Source organism: Geotrypetes seraphini, chromosome 11 (assembly GCF_902459505.1).
Source record: "Geotrypetes seraphini chromosome 11, aGeoSer1.1, whole genome shotgun sequence".
Taxonomy (NCBI): domain Eukaryota; kingdom Metazoa; phylum Chordata; class Amphibia; order Gymnophiona; family Dermophiidae; genus Geotrypetes; species Geotrypetes seraphini.
The window spans coordinates 121,611,208-121,634,183 of NC_047094.1; the positions used below are offsets into that span (position 1 = coordinate 121,611,208).

The window sequence follows — 22,976 nt, forward strand, 5'->3', positions numbered from 1 at the left end:
CGGGTGCACCTGACTTCCAAATGACAGAGACAGAGAAAGTATGGGGCAGGAATTGGGACCTAAATCCTTTTCAATGATGCCGATCATTTGTCATAGAGGGCAGGACTTCCTGGCAGGAAAAAGAAGGGCTTGAAGCCCTTGGTATAGTGGAAGTTTGTTCAGAAAGTGTTAGATCAGGGGCCATTGCCATTTGAAAAAAAAAAAAAAAAAAATTGGCAAGGTGAGTCATCTGTTTGCCCTCCTTCAGCGGGACCCCTGACAATTTCGGTCCCTAGGCACGTACCTACTGGGCCTATCCATTAATCCGGTCCTACCCCTAATTCTGTAATCTTGGTTTCACCAGCCAGACTCTGAATTGATTGAACATTTTGTTTAATAATGAAGCAAAAACCAATTTATAGTCAAATGAATTCAATGCAGTTCAAGCCTGTCACGTGTTTTCATTCTCTAGCAGCACATCAGAGTTAAGCTCTTGTGGAGGTGACACCGTTTTCTAGACTTGGATAAAAACCTAAGTTATTACCAATGACAAGAGCAGAACCCATTCATTATTGATTATGATACATGAATTGTAGCTCATTCACAAATAGTTATCCTCTTCCTCCTCATGAGCTAGTGCCTCAATGTCATGTGTAATGTCGGTAATTATCTTGCTGAAGGATTCTGATTCAGAGTGGAGAGACCAACTGTCATAGCTGCGCACAGCAGAGGCAGATGTATTGCTCATGCTTCTTTTTATCCTCCCAAAACTATCCGTCAGGATTCCACATTCCCGGATGCCAATGCTTTCCAGAAAGCTCTCAAAGTAGCCAATGTCCTGATCAGGAATGAAAGGTCTCATACCTAAAGGAACATAAATGTATAGCTATAAAACAGTCAAATTAATAGAACAATGTGACAATTATGACAATATATAGTAATTATTTAAAGGGCTGTCAATTACATGACTCAGAGATAAACCAAAATATGACTTGGGTGCATGAGAGCAGGGTATTTAGGGCCATGATAAGGACCATACAGAACCCTCGCTTGCGGCAATAATAGCTATGTAACCTGAGTGAAAGGTTGCAAATAAAAATATCAGTAAACTAAATAATGTTTATGTTTATTAGTACTCATAGACCGCCCTTCACAATAACAGCAGAGTGATTTATAAATTTAAAAACAAACTGAAAAGGAAAAAAACTCCATTGTCAAAAGGAAAGATAAATTAAATATAACATTATAAAAATAAAATCACAATTAGATAAAATGCTTAGAGGATTTCTTTGGCAAGGAAAACAATCTCATGTTCCCTTATGTAAGATGACTCTACCAATTGATAGGGGTGGTCTTGGCTTGTTGTCTTTGAGAAGATTTGTAGAATCATGTCATATGAGACATATTCATGATTGATTCCTCTCTGACTCAAGTAGAGCTTCAATTATGGAAACCTTATCATTTTAGCTACCTTTTTCATATTCATGGAGTGGAGGCTGCTGTTCTGGGAAATCCTTATTATTTTCTACTTGCACCTCTGAGATCCACTTGGTGACAGGTTTGCATTTAGATGAAATTAAAATCTCAAATTACACCTTTGTTGCCTGTTAATGGTAATGGCTCTTTTCTACCTGGTATGATTGTGGCAGTTTTTTTGAAAAAAATAAGAGAGAATCTTATTTTTTTTATATCAAATTCTAACTGATGAAGGTACATTACCTATGATCAATCAGTTACATACTGATTATGGTTGGTGTAGTTTAGATATTTTTTCTTATTTGCAACTCAGACATTGAGGCCCGGATTCTGTAAACTGTGTCCCGATTGTAGGCAGCTATAGATATCCTACAGCTGTCTAATCAGCCAATTGGGATGCACGTTTTTTTAAAAAAATGCTTCCCAGGCAGGCCGCCTATATTGAATGGCCCACAATCCCGCATAAGCTTGCCTAAGGCCTTAGGTGAACCTAGGCAGCCCTATGTATCTCCCTAGTAGAGCGGGAGATGCTTACAATGTAGGCCAACAAAATGCTGGCCTACATTGTAAATAGACGCGGCCGCTACACTTATTGCAGCAAGGGATCTCCCTGCTGTGATTAATATAGCAGCCATGACTGTGGCCACCAGTCTCCCCCACCCTGAATGAACTAGGCAGACCCCCCCACCCACCACTGATGATTGCTGGCAGGAGGGTGTCCAATCCCTCCTGCCGGAAGGCCCCCCACCCCAACAATTGCCGGCAGGAGGGAGATGGTGAGAAGACCCATCTGGCCAACTTTTTAAGGTTAGTGGGGGGTCCGGGGGGCTGTTAGTGGGGGTGGGGGGCCTACAGGCAGGAGGGGTTGGGCACCCTCCTGCCAGTGATTGTTGGGAGGTGGGGTTGGGAGGCCTATCGGCTGGAGGGGTTGCAGGTAAGTCATATACAATGCTTTCTGAAATTATTACATGGTCTCATACTGTAGCATTAAATGATTTTATAATTCTGCTTGGAATTAAAATATGTAGCAAGATATATTTAGTTTTATTGGAGGTAAATTATTTAAGTTTGCTGGAATTATTGCCTGACCCAAGAAATTATTAATTCTGAGGGACATAAAATAAACATGATTTTGCTCTATAATTCTGCTTGGAGTTAAAATATTTTTATAATTCTGCTTGGAGTTAAAATATATTAATTTGATGGATTTAAAAGTGAATATCTGATGTGGTCTCTGTTAAATGCCTCATTCAGTAGAGCACAAAAGAAAGGACTGAGCCATCAACCTTCAGAAAGTGTTAAATGCACCTATTCAATGGAGAACAAAAGATGTATCAGTAGAACAGGATGTAGGCCAGCATCTCTTTATACCAAACTACCCTGTTTCCCCGATGATAAGGCAGGGCCATCAAATAAGACAGCCCCCCCTTTTTAGAAAAAAATGTAAAATAAGGCACCCCCCCGCAAATAAGCCACCCACCGATACCTGCGCTTACCCGAATCGGGTGGTACGGTGGGTGACTCCGTGTGGTCCCTCCGTCTACCGTATTTGCCTCCATGGCTGCGTGCCGCGCCTCGTCATGAAGTGAAGAGGAGGAAGCGACAGGACTGCAGCGCGCGCACGTGACTCCGCGCCAGGAAACACAGGCAGCTTCCCTCATCCCTCCCTAACGGAGACTGCAGGAGTTTGTTCACGGCCAGAACATCCAAAAGTGAGACACACAGACAGGTTTCTTTTGCTGTGAGCAATACCACTTACTGTATATAAAGCCTGTTTAAAATGCATACGGTATATAAACAATGGTTTCACATTGTCAAGTCCCCTCTGATGCTGCACTACAGAATAATCTCTTTACTGTGTTTCCCTGATGGAGAACATTGGGGACATTAAATGGTACAATATATGGTAGGATGGATAAAGCTGGCCATACACGGTACGATTTTTCGGCCGACCGATTCTTCAGCCGTCAAATAAGACAGCCCCCCCCTTTTTAGAAAAAAATGTAAATAAGGCATCCCCCCGAAAATAAGCCCTAGAGCATATTTTGGCCTTCCAAAAAAAATAAGACAGTGTCTTACCATCGGGGAAACAGGGTAGCTGATGCCCCGGCGTTGCATGGGTATTTAATTATAGCAATAACACTGTAAATGGATTCAAATAAAGATACTTTATAGTGGTGAATGAAAGTATTTTTTTACAGCTTAATAAAAAGTACAATATTCAAATAATAATGTGAAATATTTGACAAAATGAATACAATACAACTAACGCAAAACGTGATTATAAACAACAATTTTAGTTTCACCTCCTGGAGCAAGAACATATAAATTCTTGGGTGAACCCACCCTTGAGCAAGCAACATAGAGTTGTGGGCCGCGAGACCCCCAGAACATAACCCAGGTAGTGAGGGATCAGCATACCAAGTTTCGTTCAAATCGGTGAAGCCGTTTTTGAATTACAGTGAGAATGGCAGCTTTTTACATATTTTCCATTGACATGAATGGGTGAAATCAGATTTTCTGTTTGTAGCTCCGCCCACGTGTGCAGGTGGGCCGCGAGACCCGCAGAACATATCACCCCAGGTAGTGAGGGATCTGCATACCAAGTTTCGTCCAAATCGGTCAAGCTGTTTTTGAATTACAGTGAGAATGGCAGCTTTTTACATTTTTTCCATTCACATGAATGGGTGAAATCTGATTTTCTGTTTGTAGCTCCGCCTTATTGCAGCTGGAGTTGCCTAGGTCCAATCTATCCCCGGATAATTGAAATCACCCATGATAATTGTGTTGCCTCCCTTGCATTCATGTTTAATCTCGCCCGTCATTTCTCCATCAGTCTCTTCGGACTGCCCTGGAGGTCAGTAGTTCCATTTGTTCCCGGTAATGTGGCCCTTGTTGTTTGTTTTCAGCGTATGCTCCTTGGTAGATTCAGTACCCCTGGCATACGTGACGACAACAGGAAGTTTCAAGTCAGTATGCCCAGTATGCGAGATCGCGTACAGACCACAGGCTGCATAAGACCTGGAGGGCCGCATGCAGCCCTTGGACCGCAAGTTTGAGACCGCTGGTATCAACACAGCTAAAGAATGAAGACAATTCACGGGCAAGAACAAAAATTAAAATGTAGTGTCTCAATACAAAAACAGATAATTTACCTATAAAAAGGAATTTTCTCTTGTCACCATAGAGCTGCAATAGATCCTTGCAATATTCTTGAACTGATACTCCTAGCCGGTACTCTCGAAGCAGCAGGGCAAACTGTTGAATCTCCTGAGCATTCAGCTTGCTTCTTAGCTGTAGAAATATTGATTGCAGGCAAAGAAAGATCAAGTATTATAGCAGCTACACACCAGAGATAAATATTAAACAGTTCATAGCCACATAGCTGGAGATCATACAATCAAATTTCACCCAAACACGCTTTGGATCCCTCAGTTAAGAAACATTTCCAGACTCCTTCTACAAACCTATCCAGATTCACAATGGGTTCTATTACATATTTCACTTACTGCTTGCAGTTTTTCTAGGAAACTAGTAGATGGCAATTCAGTTTATGATTGGCTGGGGAGGGGGGGACTTTGATGGGAACTCCAGTAATTTAGAACATGAGGAGCTGGTTTGGACTCTTACCGTCTGTATTACCACAAATGATGTAATGGTTTGGATAGGCTGGAGTAAGCTTTGATGGCAACTCCAGCAGATGGAATCCAAGATATTGAGCTTTGACAGTAACTCCGGTAGTTCCGGGCAGACTTCTATGGTCTAGCACCCAGTAACAGCAAAGAAGAAAGATGATTCAATTTAAGCATGAATTTTTAATCAGTGGAATTTTTGGGCAGACTGGATGCACTATTCAGGTCTTTATCTGCCATCATCTACTATTAAATTAAATACTTTGCTAATCATCTATTACTACTATCAAATACTACTGCATACTACATACTACTATTAAATACTCTGCCATCATCTACTATTAAATGAAATACTCTGCTAATTTTCAATGTAGATAGATATCTCAAAATGCCTCAAAAATGTCCATCTGCCAAAAATGTCTGAATTGCTGTTTGGAACACCCAAACAGAAAACATCAAAGTGTGCTTGGCATCTCAAACAGGACATTTTCTGAATGGGCATCAGTGGTATAGCAAGGATAGGAGGCACCTGAAGCAGTGGTGCCCCCCGCTCCTTCCATTCCAACCTCCACACTTCTTCCATGCCCTCCCTTCCCATCCCTGTACCTCTTTAAATTTGTGCCAGGACAAGCAGCTTCTTTGGCCAGCTGCTCCGAGACCCAGAAGTGATTTCAGAGGGAGCCAAGCAGGCACAAGCAGCAGGCTAGAGTCGTTGCTTGCGCTGGTGAAGATTTTAACGAGATACAGGGGAAGGAAGGGTGCTGGAACTCCTAACAAGATGGCGGCAGCATTCCAGAGGGTGGACATTCCAGAGGACATGTCTGAGGTGTGCCTTGCTCTTTCCTCATGTCCAGTCCTTAAATCTTCTTGTAACCCTTTGATTCCCCCAATTCTACATCCAATGTACATGTCCTGATCTTAAATCTGTTGTAAACTGCAGTGAATCATAGTGGAAAACTGCGGTATAGAAGAAAATGTATGGTATGGTACATCTTCATGTACTGATAGCTAGGCGATGTCTAGGGCAGGAAATAAAAATATCTAGCAGTAGTCAAGCCATGACTTGTTTGTTTTGATCCATTTGTGTTGTTGCTGAGTTGGAAAGTGGGGAGGTGGATTTTTGTTGTGTGAAAGAGAGTGGATAGTTGAATAGTTGGTTGGTTTGCTGTTTTTGTGTGCCCTAGTATGAAAAGTACAGTTATTTACCATAACAAGTGTTATCCATGGACAGCAGGCAGATATTCTCACATGTGGTTGACATCATCCACGGAGCCCTAGTATGGACTTCTCTCTCAATGCAAAGCCTCTGTTCCCCATTAAGGGGAAACGGCGGAACATAGGAGAAATGGACAGGGTGTGGAGAAAACTCATGCGCCTGTTCAATGCCAGTGCCTTGACACCGTGCTCAGTAAGTACTTATTAAATACATGCGTGGTTTATATATATTTATAATATGCATGTTTGTTGCGCAGAAGCCTATTTCGTCTGCGTTCCATGAAATCGCGCACTGTATCATCCATCCGCTGGAAAATTGCGCAGTTCATAATTATTTATAATATGCATGTTTGTTGCGCGGAAGCCAATAATATGTATGCATATTTCATCCGCATTCCATGAAATCGCGCACTGCATCATCATCCATCCGCTGGAAAATTGCACAATTCATAATTGTGTCCCTACATGTTTTAGTTCTTTGAGTTAATTACAGGGATAGGCAACTCCGGTCCGCAAGAGCCATATTCCAGTCGGGTTTTCAGCATTTCCCAAATGAATATGCGCGAGATCGATTTGCATACACTACTTTCAATGCATATTCATTGGGGAAATCCTGACAACCCGACTGGAATACGGCTCTCGCGGACCGGAGTTACCTACCCTTGCCTTAATATAATGTTTAATATAACCCATATATATCATGCCTCACTCATTTTTGTCCATTATATAATAGGTGGAGGATTTGAAAAAAAAAAAAAGCGCGAGAACTCAGGCTCTACCATCCTGCCTGGGTTTGTTCAGTGCGCCAGAATTTGGATAATACTCCAGGTATGTTACCGTAACCTAAAGGTGGGGTGTAAGGTGTGAAGTCATAATATCTCTGTTGACTAATAATTTGTTGTAAGCATTAACCGTTCTTCATATACTTCTGATACTACATTCATTTATGTCTTCAGATGACAGTGAGGAGGAGGAAGATGCTGCCACTGCCCCTATCCCTGACCGCCCCTTCATTATCCCCCGCAGACGCCCCACTTCCCAACACCCTTCCACCTCCGCCCAGTCCCGTCCCACTTCCCAACCCCCTTCCACCTCCGCCCAATCCCGTCCCACTTCCCCCCACCGATGCCCTAGACCACCCTCATCCATGATCCCCCCTAAGAAAATGCCCCAAACATAGCCCTGCTCCTTCATTCCCAATGCCAGTTCCCCCTCCTTCTCACGCCCTACCCCCCGGTTCACCATCGAAATTTTCCCCCGCAATCATCCTTCCATCCTCAGTTCTCCCTCAGCCCTCCCACATCCCTCCCGCAGCCCTCCCTCATCCACCCTCAATACTCCCTCAGCCCTCCCTCATCCCCCATTCTCGAAAGATTCAGCAACCTCTCTGTCGAGACTGGTAAGTGTTCTGATATTTTGATTATGTAATTGTCTTCAATTTCCAACTGCTTATAATGCTCTTTTTCAATGCAGATATATTGGCATCCCCCTCTTCTCGCACCCTATCCCATGTTTCAACACCCCCTCCCCATTCAAAGCCCCACCCGTTGTCCCACCTGTTCTACCCTCCGCCGCTCCACCCGAGATTGTGGGACCAACCCCTCACCACCAACTACCCTTGTTGCAGCGACCACTATTGTGGCTCACGTTGCCACCAACACTGATCCTCCGCCCAGTTCAGTAATAGTGGAGGACATTCATACAGTGGTGGGAATCCTGAATGTGGGTGTGGAAACCATTCAGGACCTCTCCCAGGAGGCGGTCACAACGGTCCGTAACATCACAGGGGCACTACGGACCTTCATGGACACACTTGATGGTGCCCCTCCCACCCTGTGAATGTCTCCTGATGTTACCGAGGGAGCTGCACCCTCTTCTCACCCCTCCTCCCTCCCCCTTCCATACTCCCTCCCCCTCCTGCCCTTACCCCTCCTTGAAAAAAAACAAAAAATTTAAATAAACAAGTCCCACCCCTTCTTCCTTCCCCTTCAGCAAAAGCTCTCGCAGAATTTTTCATTAACAAAGTTTAAAAAAAAAGAGAAAAAATTCCAAACAATGCGATTTCACGTTCTTCCGATGACTGTGCAGACTCTACTATATCATCCATTTTGTCTTTCTCTAGATGTTCACTCTTCCTAGTTTGGAGGAAATACAAAAATGCATTAACACACTTAATATAAAAGGAACTAGCTTAGAAGTAATTCCTCCTTTCTTATTAAAACGATTTTATTCTATTTTTGGTCCATATATCAAAGAGTTAGTCAATTCAAGGCTATCCTCCAGATCCCTACCCAAAATCTGGAAACAATCAATTATCCACCCGATTATTAAAGATAAATCTGTTAGTATGCTAGATCTTTCCAATTATCGCCCCATAGCAAATATACCATTTATGGCCAAACTCACAGAAAAAATCGTTTTCCAACTTTCGGATTTCGTTGAGAAAACCAACGTTCTACACCCTAATCAAGACCGGCTTTCGTCACTGTCATTCAACAGAATACTCCCTGTTAGGACTTACCACCAAAATACTCTACCATCTCGACCATCATAAATCTGTTCTACTCTTCTCTTTGGACCTTTCCTCAGCATTCGACACCATCGACCACTGCTTACTTTTAACAAGGCTTCGGGAAATCGGTATCTCAGACCAGGTCTTGAAATGGTTCACATCCTACTTTAAAGATAGATCTTCTAAAGTAGTCCTCAATAATACCTCATCTGAATCCTTCCCATGTAAATATGGAATCCCACAAGGCTCTATACTTTCTCCTTTACTTTTTAACATTTTTTTAGCACCTCTCCTGGCGGTTTCACAATCTATCGGTTTCACTACATTCGCATACGCGGACGACGTTCAACTTCTTCATCCTATTGATTTAAATAATAAGGAAGAATCAGCTCTCATTAATCACAAATTAGAAAAAATTAAATCTTGGTTGGATGTTAACAAACTTTCACTGAACATTAATAAATCTAAATTAATGATTTTTCCGTTAAAAGAAGGTACAACACTTCAGGCTCCATTGAAATTTGAATCTTTCCCTATTAAAATTGTTCCAACTTTAAAGCTTTTGGGCGTTACCCTTTATAGTAAATTTTCGTATCATTCTCATATCAGCGCAGTCATCCAGAAGTGTTTCTATCGATTGAGAATGATTCGTTCCCTTTCTAAGTTACTGGAACCTGCCGCACTGAAAACTTTAATCCACTCATTGGTAATTGCGTGTCTAGATTATTGTAATGCCCTTTATAAGGGTATTACAAAAAAGGAGATAAGACGACTACAGATCATCCAAAATACCGCTATTAAGATCATTAGCGGGGCAAAGAAATATGATCACGTCTCCCCTCTCTTAATCAACGCTCATTGGATGCCAATCGAACACAGGATTAATTATAAAATTTTACTTTTAACATTTACAACCAGAATGAATAACCAACCTGATTTTATTAATAGCCTTTTAATCCCGTATGTTACGTCAAAATCCCTCCGCTCAACTTCTCAAAATCTTTTAGTTATACTATCATTAAAATCAATAAATACTTTACGCACCAATAACTTTGCAGTTACTGCCCCTTCTCTCTGGAATGTATTGCCTATATATCTTCGTAACGAATCGGATATAAAACAATTTAAAATAGAACTAAAGACATTTTTATTCCGAGACGCTTTTTGCTAAAATGCCCTTTTAAGGGCTAAGCTTATAATCAAATTTTAATCTTTCTTGACAATTTATTACCTATCCTATACTGTTTTGCCTATCCTATACTTATTGTAGTTCTTCCCCATCTGCCCTCTTGTAGTTGTATGTCAGTGTAAGTCACTCATTTTCCTTTTTTTATTATAAGTTTCAACGTAATTGTTTAACTTGTTTTTATGTAATTTTACTATGTAAACTGCTTAGAAATTAGATTAAGCGGTCAAACAAAAATTTTAATAAACTTGAAACTTCCACACTCTCTCCCCCTCCTGTCCTTACCCCTCCTTGAAAAAAAACAAAAAATTTAAATAAACAAGTCCCACCCCTTCTTCCTTCCCCTTCCACACTCCCTCCTCTCTTCATCCACCCCCCTCCACACTTCCACCCCCTCCATATCCGTTCCCCACTTACCGACCCCTTCTCACATAAAGTCATCAAGTCTCCAGCATCAGGACTCCCCTGCCTCCTACCGTCTCAACGGATCTGCTATCCTCCTGTGAGTGGCTCTCTCTCTCTCGCTATCTCTCTGTCCCGGGCCCAGACTGTTGCTTCCTATCCCTCACAACTGTGTTTTCTTTCCCCTCCAGCCTCCTGTGTTGCTGCTGCAATGACTACTACCTGAAGAATCAAGTCTCCAGCATCAGGACTCGCCTGCCTCCTACCGTATCATCAGATCTGCAATCCTCCTGTGAGTGTGTGTGTGTCTCTCTCTCTCTCTGTCCCGGGCCCAGACTGTTGCTTCCTATCCCTCACAACTGTGTTTTCTTTCCCTTCCAGTCTCCTGTGTTGCTACTGCAATGACTATTACTTCAAGAATCAAGTCTCCAGCATCAGGACTCGCCTGCTAGAGAATGACACGGGGAGCGATCCCCGCAGCGAACCGCTGCGTGGCTGCGGTTTGGCTGCGGGTTATGGTGACCTCATTAGCAAATCGCCGCAGACGCGGGGACAAATCCTTTCACCGACCGCAAAAACGGTGAATAGATTTGTCCCCGCAGGCCAATGTCCCCCCCTCTAGGAACCGCAATTTACCTGTGTTTTCACCGTGCTCCTCATTTGTCAGATCAACCCTTCCTGCCAATAGAACCCCCCCCCCCACCCCGACGATCGCCCTCACTGGTAGGAGGGTGCCCAACCCCTCCTGCCGGCACCCCCAACGGCCCCCTATATCACCAATAGGAGGGTGCCCAACCCCTCCTGCCGGTCCCTCCCCCAACAAACCCCGCCATCCCGAAACACCACCCTTAGTCTTACTTTCCAAGTTGGACCGGACAGCTCCTCGCTCGTCTGGCCAGCAGGCCTGCCTCCGTCCAAATGAGTCGGGCCCGCCCCTCCCCTCCCCTGCCTAACCCACAGGATCCTAGGGCCTGATTGGCCCAAGCACCTAAGGCCCCTCCTATAGCGGGAGTGGCTTTAGGTGCCTAGATCAATCAGGCCCTAGGATCCTGTGGGTTGGGCAGGGTAGGGGCGGGCCCGCCTCATTTGGACGGAGGCAAGCCTGCTGGCCATACGTGTGAGGAGCTGTCCGGTCCAACTTGGAAAGTAAGACTAAGGGGGTTCCGGGGTGGGAGGGTTCGTTGGGGGGGGTGTCCAGCAGGAGGGGTTGGGTACCCTTCTGCTGCGATTGTCGGGAGGGCCGTTGGGGGGGTCTACAGGAGGGGTTGGGTGCCCTCCTGCCGTGATCGCTGGGGGGAGGGGAGACTTGCAGCCGTAGCCGCGGTCACTATGCTAATCACGGCAGCATTTAAAGTACATGTCGTGTTTGTTTTTGCATTGCTAGCCCCAGGGGTGGTGGAAGATTAGTGATTGAAAAACTGTATGAAAAATAACTATTTTAAATTTAGTGATCAAAATGTGTCAGTTTTGAGAATTTATATTAATTAATTTTTTCTCTGCGTGTTTTGTTTTTGTATAGTTATTAACTAATATTTAACTAAGTTTTAAAGTTTTAAAGAATGTTTCCTTTATACGTAAATAAAGAAAAGTGAATGGGATTGCAGTGGCGGTGACGGGGCGGTGAAGAGGATGGTGAGACGGGGACGGGGCGGTGACGGGGATGGTGAGACGGGGACGGGGCGGTGACGGGGATGGTGAGACGGGGACGGGGCGGTGACGGGGACCAATTTTTTCACCGTGTCATTCTCTATCGCCTGCCTCCTACCGTCTCATCTGATCTGCAATCCTCCTGTGAGTGTCTCTCTCTCTCTCTCTCTCTGTCCCGGGCCCAGACTGTTGCTTCCTATCCCTCACAATTGTGTTTTCTTTCCCCTCCAGCCTCCTGTGTTGCAGTATCACTCAAGCCGCCACTAACTAGTACCTCGGCCATCTGGTCTCTAGCAACAGGACTCGCCTGCATACCACCATCTCAGCTCCCATGTCTGGACTTGGCTTGCCAGCTCTTCTTCGATTATTAGAAAAATATGGTATCATGTCTATGATACTTTTAAAAAGACATTTTAATATACTTTATTGAAAATGAGCCACAACTGCGTACAGGATAAATGCAAAACCTTATCAAACATAAGTGTTCAGTTTACATGGCTGTCATGCCCAGAGACAGCAGCACAGCACAGAACTAGGTAGAATTTGTAAAGCTACAAGTTAGACGGCTTATCTTGTTTAGAGAGCTTTTGAATAGAGTAGAACACTTATCATTCCTAATCATTTAAGTATAAATTAGATGAAATGTATAGAGGTGATATGTTAACATCTTTCCTTTCGTGCCCACACAATGTGATTGCTGTATGTAATGTAATGTAATGTAATGTAATGTAATTTATTTCTTATATACCGCTACATCCGTTAGGTTCTAAGCGGTTTACAGAAAATATACATTAAGATTAGAAATAAGAAAGGTACTTGAAAATTCCCTTACTGTCCCGAAGGCTCACAATCTAACTAAAGTACCTGGAGGGTAATAGAGAAGTGAAAAGTAGAGTTAGAGGAAAAATAAAAATAAAATAAACATTTTAACAAGACAGCATTGATCTAAATACTTTGGAAGGTAGAAGAGAGGAGAGAAAGGAATAGAAGCAGAAGGGGGAGCCGTTGAACAGTAGAATTCTGGAGAAATTTAAATGATAGAAATAGAACAAAACAAAGACAAAAGGCAAAACAATAGATAAGATTAAAGATAAATCATAAGCTGGAAAGAAAAATAAAATAAAACTTTGTCTTCAATCCACGGTTTCAGCGTCAGTGATGAAGTGGAGCAAGTAAGTTTAGGAGGAGCGATATATAAGAACATAAGAACTGCCATTGCTGGATCAGACCTTCGGTCCATCAAGTCTGGCGATCCGCACACGAGGAGGCCCAGCCAGGTGTACACCTGGCGTAATTTTAGTCACCCATATCCCTCTATGCCTCTTGTAAGGAGTTGTGCATCTAGTTTGCTTTTAAATCCTAGAACTACTTACCATTAATAAAACAGGGAAACAGGTCTCCTGAAGTAATAGTATGAGAATAATCTTTTTTAGGAGGTATAAAATCCCTCTCCACAAATGCCCTCCTTCATCCCCTCATGCTGCTATGCTCACTGATCCTCTTCCCAGGTCTGTAACAGCAGAGGATATTCAGACAGTGGTGCAAATATTGAATATGGTTGTGGGCAACATACTACACCTGTTCCAGGAGGTGGCTGGGATTCTTATGTACATGACAGGATAGTTGTTATGTGATCATCTTTCCTTTCATAACCTAACAATGTGATTGCTGTATTACCATTAATAAAACAGATAAACAGGTCTCCTGAAGTAATAGCATGAGAATAATCTTTTTCAGGAGGTATAAAATCCCACTCCCCAAATGCACTGCATTATCACCAATATTGAAGGGGTTCAAAGACCTCACAGTGGAGCGTGATATGTGTTCCCACTCCTATATTTTTTACTATGTAAATGTAATAGGTACTTACTGAGCGAGGGGTCAAAGCACTGGCGGTGAACAGACACTGGAGTTTGCTCCACGCGCTGTCCATTTTAAGTATATTACGACATTTCCCCTTAATGGGGAAAAGTAACTTTGCATTTAGAGAGAAGTACTCCATCATGACTGATTGAGAGCGAGAGGTCAAAGCACTGGCTTTTCGAGGGGTCAAAGCACTGGAGTTTCCTCCACTCCCTGTCCATTTTAAGCACAATGTTCCTGTGCTTGCCCTTGCAGTCATAATATCTCTGTTGACTAATAATTTTTTTAGCATTAACAGTTCTTCATTCAATAAATATATTTCAGACACTACATGCATTTATCTTTTTCTTTCTTCAGATGACAGTGAGGATGGGGAACAATACTTTCTCATTGAACGAGAAGTACTCTGTTAAAATACTTCTTTTTCAGCAGCCTATATTTTGACTATGTAATTGTCTTTTCAATTTCCAACTGCTTATAATGCTCTTTATCATTGCAGATATATTAGCATCCACCTCCTCTCGCACCCTATCTTCTGTTTCAACCCCACCTCCCCATTCAGAGCCCCACCCTGTGTCCCACCTGTTCTACTCCCCTCCGCCGCTCCACCCGTGATTTTGGGACCAACCCCTCACCACCAACCACCCCTATTGCAGCGACCACTATTGTAGCTCACGCTGTGGCTCACCCTGCACACACAGACTGAGAGCGAAAGAGTCAAAGCACTGGCGTTGAAAAGGCACTGGAGTTTCGTCCACTCCCTGTCTATTTCTACAATTTTCCTGTGCTTGATGGGGAACAATACTTTCTCATTGAACGAGAAGTACTCTATATGTAAATATGTACAGTGGAACCTCGGTTTGCGAGTAACCCGGTTTGTGAGTGTTTTAGAAGACAAGCAAAACACTCAGTAAACTTTTAACTCACAAACCGAGCACTGCCCCAATAAGCGAACACTTACAGTCCAGGAAGTGCTGCTTCGGGGGATTCCTCTTTCGTCTTCCGGCCAGCCTTCCACGTCGGGTGCCTTCCGCAGGTTGGAGGACCTCTGTCTGGGTCTGCGCGGCCGGGTGCCATCCCTCCTGCGCGTTGCTTGTGATGCGCACAGCGTCAATCATCGGCGTTGTGCGTGTCGTGCGCGGCATGCGGGTGGGGCAGCGCTCGGCTGCGTGGGCTCGGGTGGGGTTCTTGCACTAGGGGCATCCTTTTTCCTACGTTATTCTTGTAAATGTGCGATTCACAATTCCTCACAAAAGTATGTATTTTTTGAACCTTTCCAATTAACTGATTTCCTTTCAATGTTGCGATTGGAGAAGGATAAAGTCATTACTTAAATGCCCTAATTAAGTTTATTGAGGTGTTATGTCAACTAGATATCACCATGATTAGTCATGTAATTTTCAGTTATATTTCTTTTTTTGCCATTCCGCTATCTACCTTTTGGATCTCATTTATTGAGGACTAGAGTGATTAAGGGGAACATGTTTCTTCTTATTTTTGTCATGTATTGATCTGCGCCTATATTGCTATCTGTACAAGTTTATACTTGAAATGTAAATATGAAAATGATAAAAAATAAATAACACCCACTATTACTAATCTTATCTTCTTCCAACCTGTAGATTTAAAACCTTAGTATAGTATTTAATCAGCTCACCCGTTGGTGGGACTCCCACCCGAGCAAACTGGCAGCTGCAGCTACTCAGCCAATTTTTGCCTTCACTTTCCAGCAACAGCAGTATACTTGGTGTAGAATGGAGTTCCACCTTACACTGAGGCAGGAAATACTGTAATGTGGAATGAATTGCAAACAGAGCTCAATAGCTGTTTTAAGTCTAGGACCTCCCTTTCTACTGCAGTAGCTTGTAAACAGAAACCCAGTGAAACTGTTGTGGATTTCTGGAAGAAGTTTAACGAAACCTGGACCCAAGAGGCAGGTCTCAGTGCACATGCAAATATGGATTCACTACTCATTCAAACCTTTCTTTCTAACCTCCGCCCTTCCTTACAAATTCCCGTTCTGATTTTCAGAATAAATTAATGGAAAAAGAAGCCACGGGTTGCTTTGAGATCTCTAAACCCTGGGGAACCCTGCATTACTAGGGTCAGTCGCCTCACCCGCCACCCGCCTGGGGGCCACAACTGTCAGCTCCTTGCTTCCCCATCTCTTTGCACACACCCCACTTTCCCAATGAAGGGGCCTGGAGGTTTACACCCCCATATTCACTTTGGTCTCTGCCTCCGCCAAGGATTCCCCCCTGATATCTCTTCTTGTCCAGGGGAGTCCAGTGCCTTTCCTTGTAGACTCCGGTGCCACCTGTAGCACCATCAGTGAGGACTACTATCGGGGTCCGCGCATGAATGCTGAACCTTCTATGGGAATTAATGGGGTTTTGACTAAATCTTATCGTATGATACCCCTGTCTGTAGCTCACCCAGCCCCACTCTATTTCAGCACTCTTCTCATAATTCCTCACTGCCCTGTTAGCCTTCTTGGTTGAGATCTTTTCTTCCCTCTCCTCATTCAACTCACTACAGATGATGCGGGAGGCTTGCATGTCCTTTCTCCCGTCATTCCCATTCGTCCTCCGTCTACATTCTATTTCTCCACTTGTCTGGATATTCCTTTGCCCCTCCCCTCAGTCTCCCCAGTTTGGGCTTCTGATGACACTGATGTAGGCTCTATTTCATGTACTCCTTATCGTGCTTCCATGAAATCCCTCCTCCCCGTGTTTATCAAGCAATACCCACTCTCTCGGGAAGAGGAGAGGGCCATGACCCCGTTGATTGCTTCCTTCCTTTCCTCCGGCATCATTAAATCTACCATCTCGTCCTACAATATGCCCATCAACCCTGTCATCAAAGCCAATGGCACCCCCCATTTTGTCCAGGACCTTAGGGCTGTCAATACTTTAGTAGTCCCCATTGCACCCATTGTCCCTGATGTTTCATCCCTGCTCTCTTCCATTCCACCTGCAGCCACCACTTTTTCTGTCATTGACCTTAAGAATGCCTTCTTTTCCATCCCTGTTGATGCAGCTACTCAGGCAATTTTTGCCTTCACTTTCCAGCAACAGCAGTATACTTGGTGTAGAATGCCCCAGGGCTATGTTGACTCCCCTGTGGTGTTCTCCATTGTCCTTCAGGCTACTCTTCAGCCATGGGAAGCCCCTCATGGTTCTGTCCTCATCCAGTATGTGGACGACCTCCTTCTATATTCCATAACTCAGGAGACCAGTCAGGCCGATAGTTTGGACCTTTTACAATGGTTGTCTGTGTGTGGTCACAAGGTGTCACGAAAGAAACTGCAATGGTGTAAATCTGAGGTGGAATACCTGGGTTTTGTCCTGTCTCACGGTCAGAGGAAAATTAGTACTTCTTGCATTGCTGCTGTTCTGGGTCTGCCCCACCCAGCTACCAAGAAGGACATGCTCACTTTTCTTGGTATGATTGGTTATTGCCACCAATGGATTCTGATTGTTCCTTCTATGACCAGATTTTGAGACAGGCCCTGGATCCTGAAATGACTGATCTTATCAGATGGACTAAAGAGATGTTGGATGCTTTAGGCCATTTGAAATGTGCTTTGGTTTCTAGCCCGGGCCTGGGTCTTCCTGCTTATGACCAAATGTTTCATCTCTTTGCTCGAGACAATTGTAAAACCATGGCGGGAGTCCTGGCACAAGATCAGGGCGGTAAAATATACCCTGTTGCTTTCTTTTCTAAGGTCACTCCTGTCCAAGTACAAGGCATGCCTGCCTGTTTGAGAGCCCTGGCTACATATGCTATGGTGGTAGAAATGGCCACTCCTCTGACCCTTGGTCATCCCACTACCTCCATACCTCACGATGTCCAAACCCTCCTTTGCAACATCCACACCCAGCACATGTCCACCCAGCACCTTAGTGGTTATGAGGTCATCCTCCTTTCTAATCCCAATCTCTCCATCAGATATTCTGCCCCAACTTCGGCCCCGCCCTTCTTTTAAATGGTCTCTTGGGCCTCAAAGGTGAACAAGATTCCCTCCCCCTGACCATTCCTGTGTCTCTCTTATCCAGCAGGACACTTCCCCTCGTCCTGACTTGTCCTCCACCCCTTTCCCTGATGTCTCCTCCATCTTTGTCGATGGTTCCTGCTCCCGCCCCAATGACAACACCTTTCACACGGGATATGCTGTGTTTGAACTCCCTTACATCATCCATGAGGCCCTTCCCCTTCCATATCCCTCAGCACAGACTGCTGATTTTATTGCCCTCACTCATGCCTGCCAACTTTTCTCTGGTAAATGCGTTAACATCTACACTGACTCCAAATATGCCTTTGGGGTTGTGCACGACCATGGTGTTATCTGGCGGCGGCGTGGCCTTGTGGCGGCCAATGGTAAGCCCATATCCCATTCTTCCCTTGTTTCAGACCTTCTCTCTGCCTTACTCCTGCCCGCTGCAGTCGCTATCATTCATTGTCGCGCCCACACCAACCGGTTGCCCGAGGTAATGCTCTGGCTGATCATGCTGCTAAACAAGCTGCCTTATCCCCCCTTCTACCCCGTTCTCCTTCCTCTTCTTTCCCCTCCCTCTTTCCCCCTTCCTCTCTTTTTTTCCAACTTCGATCCTTTGCTCTCTCCTCCGAACTTGATGCCTGGCACCTGGCCAGTGCCCACAGCCATCCTTTGGACGGACTTTGGTGCAAAGAGGGGAAACCCTGTATACCAGCCGCTAGCTCCCCTTTATTCATTGCCCAATATCATGGCATTGGTCATTGTAGTGCTCGCTCAACATTTCAACTTCTTGCCAGCGACTTTTTCATTCTTGATCTTCATTCCCCGATACAGACATATATAGCTCGATGTCTAACCTGTCTCTGTGCTAACCCCAACATACCCCATAAAGCACCACACCAACACCTTACTTACCCCACCTCTTTTACACACTTACACATTGACTTTACTCATATTCCTCATGCCACCGGGACCCGACAGGACTATGCCCTTGTTATTGTTGACATGTTCTCCCGATGGCCTGAAGTTTTTCCCACCACCAATGATACAGCCCAGACCATGGTGAACATTTTACTTCGCAAGATCATCCCTAGGTGGGGATGCCCCACCCACATTAACTCAGACAATGGTCCTGCTTTCACTGCCAGAGTATGCAAAGACTTAGCTACTGCACTCCGCATTGAGTGGAAATTTCATCTCCCATATCACCCACAGAGTTCCGGTATTATCGAATGCATGAATAGGACTATCAAGGAAAAAATCAGGAAAGCCACAGCTGGCACATTTGTAAATTGGAAGAAATTCCTTCCTATTGTTTTAGCTGAAATTAGGATGCAGCCTCACTCCACAACTGGCTACCCTCCCTTTAAGATCCTCATGGGATGACCTTTCCCTGACCCATGGGTCAATAAACCCTCAATAGTTGAGAGTAGTGATCTCCCCTTGATACAGGAAGAGTATGTCCGAAAGCTCATAGAAACGTTAGGGCATGTTGAAAGAAATGTTGCTTGCACTTCTTCTTTCTCTCCACAGACTCCCACCCATTCCTTTCAACCTGGTGACACCGTCGTCGTCCAGAAGCTCTCCAAGGACTGGAAGCAGTCGGACTTTCCCTTTGGAACTCCTACTACTGTGATCGCTGCAACCAGGACCGCTGTACTCACGGAGCAGTCTCCTATTTGGATACATACCTAAAACCCCAGAAGCAAGCCTTCCCTGTGCAGATCTCCTCCTCTCCAGTGGAGCAGCACGATGATTTTGCCGTATCATTCCAGCAACTTTATCATTCTTCTCCTAACAGGAGCCCTGCTAGTCTTTCTTCCTGTATGGATCATCACCAACTGTGTCTATCAGGATGATGAGTCTTGGGTCTACGTGACTTTCTGCCCATACCCATCCGTAAATGGCACCCCTTCGCGACCACAGCATCAAGCTGGAATACCTCCTCCCACTGGCTGCCCCCCAGTTGGAATCCAAAAGGATAAACAGCATATCACCTTCTGGTACAACTCCAGCAGTGTGCATGTAGCTACCTTCTCCTTTGATTATTGTGACATTATGGACTGTTCACAAATTGATGCCATGTGGCAGTGCCACTAGTTCCGCGATATCCCTAAAACTAAAGATAAATATATCTGTGTTACTGACTCATATTGGGGGGATATGTGTGCATCCTGGGGCGCGGTAGGGTAATTTTGATCCGCATGTCTACATAGATGCAATTGGGGTCCCAAGAGGGGTCCCCGACGACTTCAAGGCTCGAGATTAGGTTAAAGCTGGTTTTGAGTCCTTTATTCCCTTCATCACTATCAATAAGAATGTTGATTGGATTAATTACATTTATTATAATCAGCAACGCTTTGTGAACTATACCAGAACGTGAACTCGCAGGCCTTGAGCATGCGCAGATGCTCAAGGCCCAGCAGAAGAGGATGCCGATCTTCGGGCACCGGCACCAAGCACAGGACATGCCAGTCCCAGATGATGGTAAGAAGCGGCGGTGGTGTGCCGTATCGTGGCGGGTGGGTGCCCAATCGCGTCGGGGGTTGCCATACCACGGCGGGGGGGGGGGTGGTGGTAAGAAGCGGCGGTGGTGTGCCGTATCGTGGCGGGTGGGTGCCCAATCGCGTCGGGGGTTGCCATACCGCGGCGGGGGGGGTGCCAAATCACGGGGAGGGGCGGATTGCGGAGCAAGGAAGGGTGCTGGATCACAAGGGGGCCTTCGGGGGAGCAATGCCGGTTCTCGGGGGGGGGGGGGAACCTATCAAAGCGAGTTTCCATTATTTCCTATAGGGAAACTCGCTTTGATAAACTAGCATTTTGGATTATGAGCATGCTCCTGGAAGGGATTATGCTTGTAATCCAAGGTACCACTGTATTTATTTGAGATGAGATAATCCTTACCATCACCATGTAGTCCTGCAATTGATCCAGCCCGACACTGCTTTGGTCACTGTCACTATAAGTGGTCACCACAGTATGGCATGACTCTTGGAATGAGGGTGAAGACTTTCCACTATAATAAGCTTCAAATGTATCATGGGACTCCATACTAAACAACAAAAAAAGGAAGTGCATTAGATGCTATGGGCTCATAATAATAAAAAAAACATGTCCAAAAAGTGGCCTAAATCGGTACTTGGACAATCAAAAAGACAGATCGTCCAAGTACCGATAAACAAAGCTGGTTTTAGATGTATCTAAAACCAGCTTAGGCCTTTCCCCTGCCACTGAACGCCTAGAGTGAAAAGAGGAATTTTTGGAGGAGGGGAAAGGGCGGGAGGTAGGCCGACCTAGACTTAGTCGTTCAGCAAGTATAACCAAAAGTTTAACGAGGTTGCTCAGTCAGAACTTATATGTTTTGACTTAGACCAAGTCAAAACAGGTATAAGTTCTGAATAGGGGCCACTGAGCTGATTGTGGCGGGGGTGGGTGGTTCGGGGGTGCTATCTTCAGTGGGAGGGCTTAGGATCCCACTTGCCAGTTTGGGCTTTTATCTGAGGGGGTTTGCAATCGCGGCTGTGATCGTTGAGGTGGGCCAGTTATAGGATTCTGTAACCTGCGTTATTTTTTGACAGACGCCGGTTACAGAATTCTGCTCTTAGGTGAAGGACTGGCCCCTCCTTCGCCTATAAGATCTAGGTTTGGGCGTTTGGGACTTGGGCAATTTTTTGGTTGGGAATGTGGTGTAGGGATAGACATAGTGGTAGTCTGGGCCAGTAGTTTGCTGAACGTGCAGGTAGGCTAGTCTATTTGGAGGCTTAAGGCTTGCCCCATCTGTCTTCAACTTGCCAGTATTAAGGAGGAGCTCTGCAAACTTAAACAGGAATTGAATATAATTAAAGCAGCTTCCATCACTCCACAAAATCATACCAACTTACCACCTCTACCTCAAAGAATAAAACAGCCCAGGAATAAATGGGTCACAGTAGGCTCAGGAAGACTGCGACATATAACACAGAAACATCCACCTTCACTAATATTACCTCTACAGAATTCCTTCGCTCCACTAGTGCACTGCGATACTCAGGAAAACAGAAGGGAGGTGGGACTTGAACCAATGAAGGAAACTCAAGAGAACAAGAGCACCCTAAGTACAAATAAAAAAGCCAAAAACAGAAAACTATTACTGTTGGGGGATTCCATTATCAGAGGCATTAACCTTGGAACACAGGGCGAGGAGACCAAAATAGTGAAATGTCTTCCAGGATCCTCAGCTACCAGGAGTTCCAGGCAAATACTGACTATAATTAAGGAAGAAACTAAGGATTTTAACACTGATGTTGTTATCCATCTGGGAACAAATGACCTGGCCAACAACTCCACACTTGTAGCACAGAAAGCTTTTCGGGAGCTTGGTGAGGGCGTGAAACCTTTTGTAAAGACTTTAGCTTTTTCAGAAATACTGCCTGCATATGGAAAAGGAGAGCAAAGAGTGAAAAACACAGAGGACTTTAATAGATGGCTCAGAGCCTGGTGTCATCAAGAAGGCTTCAGGTATATAGGAGGATGGGGAAATACATGGAAGGACAAGAAGCTATATTGCACTGATGGGCTACATATTACTACAGCAGGAAAAAGAAACCTTGCAGAGAAATTTAGACAATATTTTTCTAGGCATTTAAACTAGAAGGTGGGGGTGGTGTATGTACGAAGGACAATTATAGAGACCACAATAAATCTTTTCCACTTAAAATTTCCAGCATTCAACAATATAAAGTCTACAAGGCAAATTATCTTATCCATCAAATATCAATTAGCAAAATGCTGGAACCAAATACCACTCACACTACAAACTTGTGACCAATATCTCAGATTCAGAAATCTTTTAAAAGCATTTCTGTACCAAGAGTGGAAGCCAATCCGGAAGTAACTAAAATGGTAATTATAAAAGCCCATTTCTAATCAGTCCAATGCAACTTCTAGGACATAATGATGAGCAAAAGATGACTTACTTAAACTTGTTACTATGTATTTGTAACTATCACCTAATTGTATTAATAAATGTACTGATCTACTTATGCAGAGGAAAGGCTAGCTGCGTGCAGGAGCACTGCTCGCAGCTTT

At 44.5% G+C, this 22,976-nt stretch overlaps 1 protein-coding gene across 1 annotated transcript in view; it reads right to left on the minus strand.

The window, feature by feature from the left end:
• Positions 1 to 355: 355 nt before the first annotated feature.
• CCM2L (CCM2 like scaffold protein) overlaps positions 356 to 22,976 on the minus strand; it is a 96,470-nt gene continuing 73,849 nt past the window's right edge. Inside the window, exons 7-9 of the mRNA XM_033914603.1 lie at positions 20,814 to 20,961; positions 4,611 to 4,749; positions 356 to 843 (exon numbers count right to left, since the gene is read on the minus strand). Of these exons, the coding sequence (XP_033770494.1) occupies positions 581 to 843; positions 4,611 to 4,749; positions 20,814 to 20,961 (550 nt within the window). The 3' untranslated portion in view covers positions 356 to 580. The remainder of the gene's footprint in view (positions 844 to 4,610; positions 4,750 to 20,813; positions 20,962 to 22,976) is intronic.